The sequence below is a fragment of the Paramisgurnus dabryanus genome, chromosome 5 (genome assembly GCF_030506205.2).
Source record: "Paramisgurnus dabryanus chromosome 5, PD_genome_1.1, whole genome shotgun sequence".
NCBI lineage: Eukaryota > Metazoa > Chordata > Actinopteri > Cypriniformes > Cobitidae > Paramisgurnus > Paramisgurnus dabryanus.
The window spans coordinates 9,751,759-9,767,167 of NC_133341.1; the positions used below are offsets into that span (position 1 = coordinate 9,751,759).

General features: G+C 39.2%; 1 protein-coding gene across 1 annotated transcript; it reads left to right on the plus strand.

The window, feature by feature from the left end:
- The first annotated feature begins 241 nt into the window (after nucleotides 1-241).
- Nucleotides 242-2,841, plus strand: gas1a (growth arrest-specific 1a). Its single transcript, XM_065266874.2, has one exon. It carries the CDS (start codon nucleotides 870-872, stop codon nucleotides 1,650-1,652), a length of 783 nt encoding a protein of 260 aa, XP_065122946.1. The 5' UTR covers nucleotides 242-869; the 3' UTR covers nucleotides 1,653-2,841.
- The last annotated feature ends 12,568 nt before the right edge of the window (nucleotides 2,842-15,409 follow it).

Here is a 15,409-nt window from a genome sequence, read left to right on the forward strand (position 1 = left end):
TCAAGTGTAAAACTTAATCAGCATAATCATAAAATCTAATGCAGTGATGCTACCCAGGATACATCCTACCAAGCTGGAATAAAATTACAGTTGGTCTTTTCATTGTCTTCTCACTCACTTTCTGCTTAGAGGTAATCCAAACCTTTTGGAGAGACTATTCCTGAGCCGTCACGCCCCTCCCCCATTCCCCCGCCCCCTACTTGACGTCGAGGATTGCAACAACAAACGGTCTGACCAATAGGAATCCCTTAAACTTTCACAGAAGTAGAATGGATAAGGCAAAATTAGCGGGTCAGAAAGGGGCCAGTGTGTACAATTGAACGCGGTTCACTTTCCTTCTGCTGTTATCTGTTTGCATTTCGATGCGTTGGACAGGACGAACGACAGGCGGACATCGGTGAATCCATCAGTTCAGTCAACGGGTCGGTGAAATTGCGGGAAAACGTTATGTTAGTGGCTACCGACCACATTTGGATGTGAGCTGGAGAGGGGAACGGACGAGCTGCCCACGACAAAAACACAAGAGGCATCGCCGCACTGTCAAACATACACGAACCGAGATGATGGAGTGAACGACCCGTTTTTTTTGCACATTTGTTCGTTTTCAGCACTTTTCACGATCCAGGCTGCTTTTATAACAATGGATTAAGGGATCGCGTCCTTATACATTTACCGTAACTGTGGAAACCTACAACTCGCATCAGACCCGCATCACAACTTTTCGAAAATATATATTTTTTCTGTTTTCGGATCTTTCACATAAAGTCATGGTCTGAGCCGAGGGATTTCCCTCACTAAATGTAATGGAAATATGAAACGTGAATGTTTAAAACTGACCTGACGCCAGCCAAACTTTTACAGCCTTCGACATGGCAAATCGTGCAGGTTTGGTTCGGGGCTCTCGCGCACTGATTTGGCCTTTCGCGTGCGTGCTTGTGTGTTTCAGTTATTTTTCCATCGCCTCTTCCAACCACGGCCGTCGGTTGATCTGCTGGCAGGCGATAGCCAAGTGCCACTCCGAGCCTGAATGTCATTACGCTTACGACCAATATTTGCACGCGTGTGACTCCATCCTGGGCGGCCGTGGGAAGAAATGCCCAAGTCACTGCATCTCTTCGTTGGTTCAGTTAAATCTGACCAAAAACGGCCCGGCGCTGGAGGACTGTAGCTGCGCCTCGGACCCGCGCTGTCGGGAGACCAAACGAGCCATTGAGCCGTGCCTGCCCAAAACCAGCAGCATGGGCTGCACCGAAGCCCGGCGCCAGTGCGAGAGAGACGGTCAATGCCGAAACGCCATGGTCGATTATATGCAACACTGCGGTAAACTGTTCAGCGGCACCAGCTGCAGTAACCCCTGCCGCAATGTCATCGCGAACATGCGCAAACTACCCAAAGCTCAACAATTGGATACGTGCGTCTGTGATGGAATGGAGCGGACGATTTGTGAGTTTATTAAAGCTAGTATGAGAACCCTTTGCTTTGACTCTCCTCCCGTGTATGAAGAAGGCTCCAGCGGGTTGGACGATGATGAATCCGATGACGAGGATTACCCTGTGGATTCAGAGATCAAGGGGAACACAGGTTCTACGTTTGTGCCATGTTTTGTTTTGACTGCGGTGGCATCCATTTTGGCACTAGTGCCGCTTCCTTGATCACTTTCAAGTCGAGTTAATAATCGACTCGATCCGACAGCTGTTCGGGAGCAGGGAATTGTCACTTTCCCGGTTTCAGTTGTTTAAAGGCACTCGCCAAAGAGTACAAGTTAAGCTTTGCGTGACATGCAAACGTTGTTCTTGTCCTAAAGCGGCACATTATAAATGTGCTTTCTTTGGTACGATACGCATATTTGACGTTGTAGCAGATTGGACCCAGGTGAACCATGCCTGATCTAAGTTTTTATAAGTGAGCTAAAAACAATGATTAAAAGGACTTTTTAACAGTATGCCTTAAATACATTTCAAATGGTCACAAACAAGATATCATTCATTTTGTATTTTGAAATGTTTCAAAAACAAGCTGCAAAGCTGTGCACTGCCTATATGAAACTAGATTTATAAATATGTAAAGTATTTTTTAGAGTATAATGACTTCGCATAAAAAGTGTTTGAAATGCTGGAATATCTATATGTTAGCTAGTATGCAAGAATTTTGTAGATTTGCTACAGATTATAAAAACACCAGAGATTTGTGAGAGAAAACTTTATTTTTTATCAAAAGCAAACCTTCACAACAAAGGGTAATGACTCCAGCTTTAAAGGGAAGTTTGTTGTAATTATTTTTCTTTTAAGATATTGTACAGTGTACAGATGTTCAGAGAATCTTTTAAATGTGTTATCTAAGATGAACTATTTTTTTGTGTAGAAATGTCTAAATCCACTGTATGGCTGCCTCAGTGATGATCTTTAATAGAAGGCATAAAAAACTAAAGTACAAACATTCAAAATGAGTATGTGTAATTTATTTAAACTCGCTATATTTAACAATGGCATTAGGATGTTAAACTGCCACTTTTAAGGCCTGGATTCAGATGCTAAATCTACAATATGCTAGTAAGCGGTGTAGAGCTTTTCAAGAACAGATTAAGTATCACACGAGCAGCTTGAAGCACTGACACACGACTTAGCAAATAATAGTGTTTGTTGAAGGCATAAACTCTGATATTTGGATATCTTTAGAATGCGAACACAAAAGTAAGTGGCTTTTCCCTGGGGTATTCATGTTGCCTCTGGGCCAAGACAGACAGAGGTTTATTTATTTTTCAATCATTGTGTTTGCTCAAAGGCCTATGTCTGTACGCCACTACTGCAAATAAAGCGGGACTTCAGTTTTGTCAAAACAGTAGCAAGACAACAATGCAAAAATGATCAATTTTCTTTCTTTTTGACTAATATTGAAATTCATAAAAAATTCCCAAACTAGGGTATGGAGTAACACAGAAAGAAAAATCACTTTTTTGTTGAAAGCTAATTCATATTATCTGTCAAACAATTGACAACTGGTCACTGGGATGATAATTAATACCCTGTACTGAGAGGAAGGTATCTCTCTGACTTATACATTATGCAAGCATAATCATCAATTGATTTTTTTTTTCAAATATAGACAAAATTGAGAATTGCTTGTTGTTACTATTTGCATTTTAATTATAATTGCTTTGCCACAACTTTAAACAATGTGCTCAAACATCAAACTATTACTGTAGATTACCATGCACTCTATAGATATTAAAATACGAATTGTGTTACTAATACTTTTCAGCAAAATCAGAAAAATATGGATTTGGGTTTTAGTTCTCTGTATAATACAGAATATATAGAAATATACTTGCAATATATACATATTGTTGCCTTCACGTCATTTAATCATGTTATGCTAGGCATCTGCCTCTCAACTCCATGCTGTTAAAACCCACCACTCTTATTCTCCCACTCTTGTCACCGTGGTCTTCAAATGGGAGCGATGGTTGCAAAATGTTTTATTAGAGTGGGGACAAGGGCCCTTCAGCCAGCTGAATGGAGGAGAAGTCGAGTGGCACTTTTGTCATGCTAATGTTAAGCACATAATAGTTCAGCAGCACAATGCCCAGGCACTTCATTCCTCTAGAGCTCGCTGACACCTCTTCAGAGCTAAACCACGGGGTAGCATGTGGGAAAGATCCGCTGGCCCCCGATCCACATACTCTGTGCAATCCCCACTGCTGCCTGTATACTTCTTCAAGCATTGGGGGGTAGGTGAAGACCCCGTTTTTTCCATGAAACTCCCCTGTGCTCAGTTTCAGTTCGCGCAATAGGGCCCAGCATGTGCCGTATGAAATAATGGCAGAGCACTTGGAATGGGCAACAGGATAGAACAATTGAAATCGAGAATCTAAACTAGTCACGTCAGCGTGGTCCGTTCAATAAAAAGATGGATTTTTGCTGTAAATATCCTGCAGGGGCATTGTGGCTGAAAGTGGAGAAAAATGGATAAAGAGTGCCGGCCAGTTGATGCTTTTAATGCCTGAATAATCAGTTGAACTGTATGTTAGGGTTTACAACAGTTATCCAATTTCAGTAAATAAAAACAATAATATAACAAATAAGGAAGTTAAAGACGTTGCTCAGAAAAAGAAAATGGTGGGAAAAAGAAGTTATGCACATTCTGTGAGCTACATAGAGATATTAATTATTAATAACTTAAATTAATTCATATTTATAGTCAAACCACTACATATTGCAGTGTCTTTAAAACTTGTACCATAAAAAAATCTTGCATTACATTAATAATATAATTACTTTATTATTGTTCTGGATAATACACCAGTCAATAGGTGTACATTTTACTTGTGTTTTAAATTATTAAAATGCGTTTTAAAAACTTCTCCGTATACTGTTAAAAACAATGCAGCGTGAAGTTAAAATAACTTTTTAAATATTTACTTATTTAGTAAAATCAACAAACTATTTAAGTTTTGACTTGTGATAAGTTGACATAATTTATAAAAACAAGTTGAAATTGTTTAACTTAATTAGCTAAGTTAAAGTGAAATAAGTGCTATTGAGTTTTATTTCAGCAAAATTTCTCAACTATTCCTTAGCTCGTAAAACTTGATACTTTTAATGCTTCTGCCATAGTGATGAAGCATAGGTTACATTGAAGGATCGCTGATGTCTAAGTAAGTAATTATGAGATCAGTGATGAGACATGTGTAGACAGTTGGTATGGCTTAGCCTGGGCTTATAAGCACAGAAAGCTCATTGGGTAAGGATTTATACTAATCTTTAAAAGTTATCACATGGTATTTAATAGTGAGATACTGGATGAGGCCGTCTAAAGCCTTAATAAGTAATAGTTGTTTTATAAATGATGAAATTGAAGATATATGTTTGTTTTAAAACACTTCAAAGGTTTATTAGTTGTTCTGAATGTATTGTATAATAAAATTAGGTATTCTCCCCGTTTTTTTCTTTTTTTGTTTTTGACATGCGAAATTGCTCTTTTCTTTTTCTTTGGCCTTTAGAGACAAATCATCCTTTTTTCTTCTTCACCAAGCTGCCACTTAGATTTCATCACAGAAGACCTTTGTTGAGTTCACGCCTCTTTGAAATAAGTAAAAGGACCTCTAGAGGGGTCTGCTTCTTTTGCCTGAGTCCAAAAGCTCAGGATTAAAGCCTTCAAAAAAGACTTACCTAAAAGTACGCACAGAGCAGCTCACAAATCTTGCACTCCCATATATTGTGCATTAGAGCAAGCACGATGTCTCATTCTCAGCGTTAGAGATACTGGAGCATGTACTGTATGTGCTAGCCTCAATTTAACTATTAATGTGTACTTTGTTAAAAGTGAAGCATAATTTTACTTAGTCAAATTTAAAATGTCTTATCATGTTTTCAATATACAGATAACTAAATAAACAACCCATAAAGAAGAAAAAGTAATATAAGTCTGCTGTAAATGTTGGCGTTAGGAGAGTGGAACAGCAGAAACTCTATCACTCATGAGGGAATAATGGCAGATGAAGGAGAAATTTTGGCCGCTTGTTTTCACTCGGGAGGATAATGAGGTGATGGAGGGAGAGGTGTTTTTTTTACTAGCGCAGAGCATATAGCCCATTTTTTACCAAGAGCCATAAAATCCATTTGACAGGCAGCACAGGGGAGGAAAGCACATGCAAGCGGAGAAGCCCCCAGACTGGGTATAGGGAGAAAGGAATGCTGGGTAATGGTTCCAGGGAATGAGGAACAGCAATAAAGCTGCAATGAATTACAATCTTTGTGTTTGAGAGACAACATTTTCAAAGCAGAAAACTGGCATTATCTTTCCTGGATCTCTCTGGGATTCCTCTGTCATCATGGCATTCAGATAAATCAAACTGAACTATTTTGCTTAGTCATTATTAATGCACCACTGCCAAGCCTGAACACCAAACAAATTAATGTTCATGTCAAATATCTCTCCAAGATAATAATGACGAGCAAGCTGAGACTTTTGCTCCTCCTGCTTCTTACATAAGAAACCCAATTGTTGCTTAAAACTTTCCAAAGAAATCTCTATGCTATCATACCGCATCCTACAATTAATAGTCAGCGTGATCAGTGTGAGCTCCTTCTTAAATTTTTTAAGATTTGCAGTTTTGCTGTCATCCTGCATAAAGTGCATTCTGTGAAAATATAATATTGATTTATTTAATAATGACTATAAGACGATGTCAAAGATTAAAATCATAGTGAAATCAATGACGGAAATCAAAATTTGATGCTTGTTATCTAAGAATTTATTTTTGGGACTTTAGCCAAGTTTTCACAGACAGGGTCACATTTGGGCTATGATTCATTTTATGAAGATGTCTTCATTTGTGTTTATTTTAAGAAAATATTAACTTTAGGAGATAAGTCTGAGACAAAAAGATGAAACTTCAGGTCGGAACTTCACCAGGTCTTCAAAGCTATAAGAGCATCATCTAAACCAGTAATTCTTAAAGTGTGGTCTGCCAAACCCCCCCAGTGGTCCGCCAAAAGATGAACTAAACTAGGCAAGTGTTACTTATTTTAGTAGATTTTTAATGCACTTGCAAAACTGTGATATCAGTTCTTGCCATTCTGTTTTAATAACGTAAAAATGGATTGGTGGCTAAACCAAAGAGGAGTCAAAAGAAAAGATCAAGCGTCAACTGAAAGCAGCTAAAATCCACAGATCTATTAGTTTTGTAATGTACTAGTTTTTGTTTCATGTGTAAAATCCCTGTCATTTCAGTGATTTTGGATATTAAGGGGAACTTTTTTCAGTATTTTATTGTTACCATAGTTACAACCATAGACTTCATATTCCCACCACCTCAGTTTTAAACTAAGGGCTCTTTGGAATGACATTAAGTGGGACCTAGTCTGTTACAGTATGTTTAATTGCAGTTTTTTTTTCACATGTGCAGTTTGTTGTTCATATTAAGCTGCAACTCATTTCACATTTACTTTTTCAAATAAAATAAAATTCATATAATAATTTCTGAACATAGCATTGCATTTGTTTTTAAAAAATAGTTTTTTGACTTAAAACAGTTGCACATTAAACTTAAACTTAGCTTATCCTTCCTATTTTGTTGTTTTTTGAGGTAGTGTTAGAGTGGGATTCTGTTAGGTGGTCCTCAGAAAAAGAAGATAAAGTGGTCCTTGGGCTGAAAAAGTTTGAGAAACACTGATCTAAACAATAAATTTTGCCTGTACGGTACCTTCTCACCTCTCTCTGACCTGGTATTCACACAACCAGGCATAACACAGTAGTAGTGGTAGTGTACAGCAATACACACTTACACTCGCAGTAGCACGACTCACCATTCGGCTCCTTTATCAAACTACATGATAAATAAACTAACACAAAGACAACTGAAACACAAGTGTATGTTGAAAAGGAATCAATGAAGTACGGTGGCTGAGCAAATGAAGAGGGCAGATGATAAATGAAGGGGATGACGTTGGTAAAGGAAGCTGTGTGTGTGCGAGCGCACATTAACTTAACATTGACCAAGAGCACAGACCTTCTCACTTACCACCAAACAATACTTCATTCTGACCTATATTTGCTCATTAGGTCTATTTACTGAGACTGAATACTACGGCAAAGACTCGAGAGTCTCTGCTTGTGTCTTCGGATTTTCTCCTAAATGACAATAGGAGAAACTTTAAAATATGAGCGTGGACGGGATGGATCGATGCAGAAAGGGAGTCAGAAAGAAGAAAAAAAAACTTGCTGACACGGGGCATAACTTAATTTCCACGGTCACAGGGCAGCTGTGAGGAGCAGCCTGCTGTGGAGGGCCATTTTAACGTCAATGGCTCCAGTGACCCTGAAGAGCAGCCCGGTCTTCATCTCAGCTTCACTTCCATTCAAGCAGATGACCAGAAGGATTTATAGACCTGATTTAAAGAAACAAGCCATCAATGGCAGTTTCCTATTGATCGTGCCCCTGCCTCAAGAGAGTATACAACTGTGTCGGTATGTGGGTTTAGAGATTTAACCCCATAAGGAGATGAAAGTAAACAAGATGCTACGCTGTTTAAAGAAAGGAGGGTAAGGACTGTACAGTGAACACAACAGCTGTTCTATGTTTAAACAAGTTAGCTTATAAGCTTGTTTAACCTATTCGGCTGTGCATGTAAAGGGTGAATGAGAATAATTCTCCCTTAAGGTTCTTTAAAGCCTGCCAAAAATCACAAAATTCCTCAATCACAAAATTGTTGTCTGTAAAGTGTGCATTTATAATTTACATATGATTATGGTGCATATCATTACACAGCTCCCAGTTCCATGTATATGCATTTTTATGAGGATTTTTTATATACACAGTGTAAGGTGAAATAATGTCGGATGAATCACTCATGAGCACTAAAGTGTTTTTGTAACGTTCCATTACTCATCTGTACTTTCCAAACTTGACAGTTCTCGTTACCGTTAAATTAAAGAGCAAGTTACATACTAGCTATTTGCTTTATATATAAAAAGATTCTTAGTTTAATGTCAGGATGTTATAATAACATCAGAATATCAAAAGTATTTGCATGTTTAAGGTGTTGTAAACAAGCCATGACATACCAACAATATTCAACACCTATTCATTCAGATCTGTGGTGTAGTTTGTGGCAGCACCCTATTTCATTGAGAAACAGTTCTTAAGCTCTAAAGATGTTGTGTTAACTTCCCAGGAAACCTACAAACCTTGTTTTAAAGCAAGCGATTATGCTTTATAGCCAACAGGCTCACAAACAGACTACATGAAGTCGAGAGCTCACTCAACAGCGGTCACAATGAATTACAAAACACAGCAACATCAAATGATTAACTAAGTGCAATATCAATCAAAGACAATAAAATGGAGAACACAAACAGCGAGAGGGAAGGAGTGAAGAAAAGCCAAACAGAATAAATAATGAAGCCCTAGTGAGGGAGTTGTTAAGAGTTAATAGTCTCTCAGAATCTGAATGGGGGCTGGGGGTCTCACTCTATTAAATCGACCCCCAGGGCCATGGGCCAAATTGCACCCAGTTGTTGTCCTGAAAGAATTCATCCTTCACGCATTCATTTTCCCCATTATGTCGACTCTTTTCATGGCAAAGGCCATGCCAAGTACCCATGGTTTGGGTTACTGACTTGGTGCAATCTGAGAGAGAGTGTTCACGTGAGAGAAAGAACGCAGAGGGGTTATAAATATGTTAAATTGGTGTGCAAGTTTAAGTGGCTTTGTTTAGCAAACACCAATAGGCCCTCGACATAATTCATGAATTCAGGGCAGATGGAGAGATTTTTGAAGCCATTCAGTGCAAAAATCCAAAAAGCCTTTCAGAGCCATTGATTTCTTTAAAATCCAAAATACGTTTTCTTCGCAATTTACTTAAAGGGCACCTATTTCATTGCTTAAAAATACACTTATTTTGTGTATTTGGTATAATACAATCTGTTCGCGTGGTTTATGGTTAAAAAAACACATTATTTTCCACATACCGTACATTTTTATAGCTCAAATATCCCCGTCTTCCTAAAAAGCTCTGATTTTGTACAAAGCTCATCGATTTGAAAAGCGCTGTGTCCCTGATTTGCCAGCTAATCTGTACATTGTGATTGGCCTGAATGCCTCTGACTTTAGCCGTAAATGTGACGCTTCTTACCATGTTTGAAAGATTTGGTCACAGTGCAATGCTAACAGGAGTTAACTTACAGGCTGAGTCCGAAGCGGGAGGAATTATGATAATGTTGGTACTTCACCAATCCCAGGAAGTAAACTGTTGCCTACAATCCGTGCGTTTGTTGTAGTCCAAAGAAAGAGATAACACACGTCATCGTTTACTTTGGGGTTTGTACCTTTTGCATATTGTTAACATGAACTTATACACACTTACACACCAAATGTAAAATCATGAATTGGACGATAGCTGCTCTTTAAGTCAAGCTGCTTTGACTTTCATATTAATATGGGACTTTGTGTTTAGATCAGAGAAAAGGTACATAAAGGTACCAAAGTTGTCACTGGGGTGCTACCTTTTCCAAAAGTAGACAATTGTGGCTACAATGTACACGTTGGTACCTTACAAACATGTACCTCAAAGGCACATAAAAGGGTAAATATTAGGATCCTTTTAAAAGCTTTAAAAGGTACAACTTTTGAACCTTTTTCCTAATAGTGTACAGTATGTGAGATTAGAAATTAAAATTTAAGATTGATTTAAAGTACTTTTTATTATTTTTGAAGACCAACACACACTCATTCACCCCAATCTATTCCCATGCTCTTCCAGTACATACTTTAGATTCTATTTATCTATGCTGAACACTTGTCTACTATGTCATTTGCCATATATTTGATAAGTTTAAAAAAATCAAAAGTTTTTTTAACAAAAGTTAAAAACTCTCTAGAAACATCTGTGCCATCGTTCTTCTAGATGTAAAGGGTACATTTAGGTGCATCTGGTAGACAAACACACAGCAGAGAGAGAGAGAGAGAGAGAGAGAGAGAGAGAGAGAGAGAGAGAGAGAGAGAGAGAGAGAGAGAGAGAGAGAGAGAGAGAGAGAGAGAGAGAGAGAGAGAGAGAGAGAGAGAGAGAGAGAGAGAGAGAGGCAGGAAGTTAAAGATCAAGGATCTGAAGAATAAAGAAGACGTAAGAGCTTTGGCAGCCATGGGGAATGAAAATCGCCAGAAACCCAAGCCAGATATGAGAAGAGCAGTACCCAGCTGCCTTAAATCAGACCTGCTCCCAGTGGGCAACAACTGCAGCAGGGAGGGTCAAATATTTCCTCCATCCTTCCTCACAGACACATATATGGAGCCCAGCACCCTAACCCCTGTCAAAACAGGAACCAAAATAACGACCTATTTGAGCTCGCTCTTTTTCTACATCCCCTCAGGACAGGACTGATTGGGAAAGAAAATGTTTGGACTTCGGCCCTCCCTTTTTTCTTTCATAATCACTTTGCTCGATAAACCTGCTCCAATTGGCTCTTTTCCAAACAATGTGCTAACCACAACCTTTTCTGTTTGTTCCCAAAAACGATTTAAAAATGACTTCATCCTCCATTTGCAAAACACGGTCAAAGGAATGATCACAGTCTAAAACCTGAACATCAGTGTCATTTTGTTCAACACTATACACGGAAATCCTTGCTGATGTGTGAACTAAGCTTAGTTCTGTTTTAAATTAAAACAATTAAGTCATTTGTTAACACATTTTGGCTGGAGCGATGAGTAAATTACTTATTTACTTATTGGAAATGGTCAACAGCTTTTTATAAATTAGTGAAATAAAAGTGAACTCTTTTTAACTTGTTTTCCCATTATCTTGCAGCCCTGGCCTATTGGCATGGCTAAGAGTACAGCCTTGCACTTTGGAGCAGAGCAAAACTGGTGGAAACAACAGCTGTTACTTTTACAGAAACTCTTCACCGCCCTGCTTTGCCAAAGAACGTTGGAAGTAAAAGGGCTTGGTCGCCAAGGAAACAACAATCACCCTTCCCCCATACACCCACATGCTTGTTTTCTGGATGGGTATTGGTTTACAACCCATATTGAGCAGATCTTTGGCCTGGATCCTCCAGGCTTCATTATGGCACCTTGATGAAGGATGAAGAAGGAATCCGACACAATTATTCCTCCTCTGACCCTTCTCGCTCAACACACTTGATGAGTTAGTGGGGGGAATGAGGAATTTTAATCAGAGATCCTGACATCCTGCTCAGGGTTCTGTTGCAGTGTTTAACCGGGCTGCGGTTCTACGCCAGGTGTGTGTGTCTTATGTTGCTGGATATCTTCCAATGCTAGTGCTGCATTATTAGATTGAGTCAAATTACAGCAGGTTTGTCCAGAATGAAGAAGTGTATGCCCAAACGTATGAATGCTTTTCCAGTGTTGATAAAGGAAGAATACTTCTAAAACCTAAAGTCTACTTTACAGCCGATATTAAGCTTACCTAGAGCTACACTTTGTAGAAATCCTTTGAAGTGTAGTTAATATCTCCAACATTATGGTACAGAGATGATTACAATGGATTCTTTTTAATGCTGTGCAGTTGGCGAGCTGACAAACCTTCAATCTCCATTCACAGATTTCTGAATTACTTTTAATAAATGACTGTGCTTAAATTAAGGATTCATATTTCAATTTTGTTGATAACATTACAATAAGATTGAAATTGTTTCTTTGACATACTTTATTATTTTTAGACAGACATGTTATTTCAAAATGATGGGACATTTTTGTTATAATAACAACCTATGTGTATTTCTGGGATATATTATAATAATAAACTTGCTCGTGCTGTGTGTGTTAAAGTATTTATCGTTTTTATCATAGGCCAGGAAAACCTAGAAATCTTTTTTCAAACAAATGTTTTTATGCCAAAGGCACAAAAGTAATATAACATTTCACTTCGTAATTACAGTGTAATAGAAGTCCCATTTAGCAATTAGTTTGCAAATAATTTTTAATTTGTACGTTTTATCTTCACTTCTTCAGCATGTTCAAAACAAACCACAACACACGTTTACCTCATGTTATCTTAAAACTTCAAAGGTATGCTTTGGGTAGACAGTACCTCTGTAATCCTTATAATTTCTTTCCTACCCTTGCCCACGTGTAATTTCCTTATGCCTGTTAACAGGCTTCATGCACCTGACGCTTATTTTATTTTAACATTATGCTTGATATAGATTAATTCCTTCTTTTACCCTAAAATTTAGTCTATCCTCTTTAAAAAACCTAATTTAAAGGGCAAATTTGGTTAGATGAAGCTTTTGTAAGGAATATTTGATGACGTCATTTTTAGCAAGTACTAGGAAAATATATTGGCTTTTCAAAGCCTAAACTTCTCCTAAACTTCAAACTACAGTTATTAAATTATTTGAAAATAATTTACAATAATTTACAAAAATGCACACACAAGGACCAGAGTGAATTTTTCTGCTTATACCATGGTTACCACAGAAATTGCTCTAGTGGTTATTTTAAGGCATCTAAGGGCGCACTCACACAATCCAAACCAAACCGCGCTCAAGTGCGTTTGACCCCCAAAGCCTGGTTTGTTTGACTAGTATGATTGCTCTGTTCCGCGCCCGGGCGCAGATTGGTTAATTGCGCCGCGGCCGGGTTGCTGAGGTGGTGTGAGCGCAATCGCACCTGAGCGTGATTCAAAAGGTGAAGACGTCAGTTGCGCGACCACTCACGCTCATCTGCCTCCGTAAAAACCTTTTGATGCGAGCAGCGGGGTTACGTGAATAAAAAACACAGACTTATAATTACGGTGGGTTCCAGTGTTAAGAGAGAGATTTACTTCCTGCTTTTTTCAAAATAATTGCATCTTAATGACGAAAGCGCGCCCGGACTCGGATCGATAAAAAGTACAGTGTGAGCGCATGCATCTGGGGGAGTAGGGAGGGGTGACAATCACGCTGGGGCTTGGTTTGGATAATGTGAGTGCGCCCCAAAAAGGTTAGGTGTGCATTTTACAGAAAAATAATCTGCACCCGTAGAACATTTCTCAACCAATCAGAATAAAACATTCAACTGCCCCGTAGAATAAGCTATGAATATCTGACTCCTTGTTCTTTGGAAGATCTTAATACTGGTTCTCTTCAAAAGCAGGGGTCTTCAACTATGGTCCTTGCAACCAAATGTCCTGGAAAGTTTAGTACCAACCCTTCTCAGACACACCTACCTGTAATTTTTTATTGATCTTGAAGACCTTGATTAGGTGCTTCAGGTGTGTTTGATAAGGGTTGGAGCCAAACTCAGTGGCAGGACTTCCGTCAATAGGCCTACTACTTGGCAGAGGTTGAAGTGCTGCAAACGAAGTGCTCTTCCCCAATACAATACAGTTCTCATTTTTTATCCGCTTAAAAATCACCACATTTTATTTTGTGCCACCATACTTACTCATGTAACTACTCATGTAACTGTCATGACTGCTGGGTGATCGATGGCTGTGTGATCTGTGTGTGTGTGTTGTTTACCTGTGGTGCCGGTTCCTCGTGTGTTCACTAACTCCGCCCCCTTGTTTCGGTAATTGTTCACCGGTGGTGTCTCGTTTACCTTTTCCTTTATATTGCACGTAGTCCTGTCTTTCGTTGCGCGCTCATTGTTTTATCACAGTCCTGCTGCCCTGCCTTGTCTTGTCAGTCGCTCTCTGTCTCTTCCTCTTATTACCCCAGGTTTGGTTTTCGGCGTTCGGGGACTCGTCTTCGCCCGGACCGCTCGCTTGTGGATTACTGGAACTCATTGACTTTGTTTGTCTCTCGGTACAGCTGGTTCGCTTCGTTTCTAGGCGGTATACCAGCTGTCTCTGTTTCTCTCCGGTTTGCATCATCACCCGTGAGTGGAGTACACCTTTTTACCATTGTGGATTACATTGACTCTAACGACTGTTGTTCTCGGAACCGCTGGTTCGCTTCGTTTTTAGGCGGTGACCAGTGGTTTCCAGGTGGCTCTTCTACATCAGGATTTCACAGTGGATTACCCGTCTGAGAACTTGGATTTACCATCTTCCATCTCTGCCTGTCATCCACCTTCAGGGCGGCGTGTTTCATCCCTCTGTTGCGTGTGGTGACTGTGCTGGTGTTCTCGACAGAGTGCGTGGGTGGCTCTCTCTCTCGGATCTGTACTGGATTATCGTGTAGCGCCGACTCACTCTCTCCTACTGTGGGAGTGCTTCATTCCCACAGTAGTGTTATCATCCAGAGTGAGTCAACGGGTGTGTGCCGTGTGTGGATCTACCAGTGACTTTGCTCTCCAGATCTCTCATTCTATTTTTCTAAATAAATATTTTTAACTTGCACTTGACTCCGAAGTTTATTTCCTGACAGTAACAGTCTTTAAATAGGGAAAACATGGAAGTGTTTGGTGGCTTCTAAACCCATCCCTGTTTGGATCCTAAGGAATGAATGGGGATAGGCTAAATGCTAACACATTTACTGTACAAAGATTAAATGCACGCATAGAAAAAAGATAGGTATGTATTAATTTGTCTAAATTGAGGTAAGAACATACTAAAATATTGAAAAATGGTGGTGTTTTCCTTTAAGGTATTTGTTATCACGCTGATATATTTTCAATTGTTCATTTTTTGTAATAAGTTTTATTTTAGCTAGAAATTTGATGCTTTAGAAACGGGGCGTGTCATTATGATTGGTGTATTTGAAATGGGCGCGCAAGAGTTTGTGTGGAAGTCTGATACCGCAGCTCCGCCTCTTGCTCCACGGATGATTCTTTCTACGCATGCCCTGGCTCCAAACTGACATTTTGTAACATGGCAGCGCCCATGGTCAGACATTTTTGCTTCAGTTTTTTACAATAGAAGGAAGCGACGTCGCGTCGGGCATCTTTTTCTTCACAGTCTATGAGTAGGACTGAAGACTTCTGTTCTGAAGGTATACTGCTCATAACGAAAGCAGTATACCT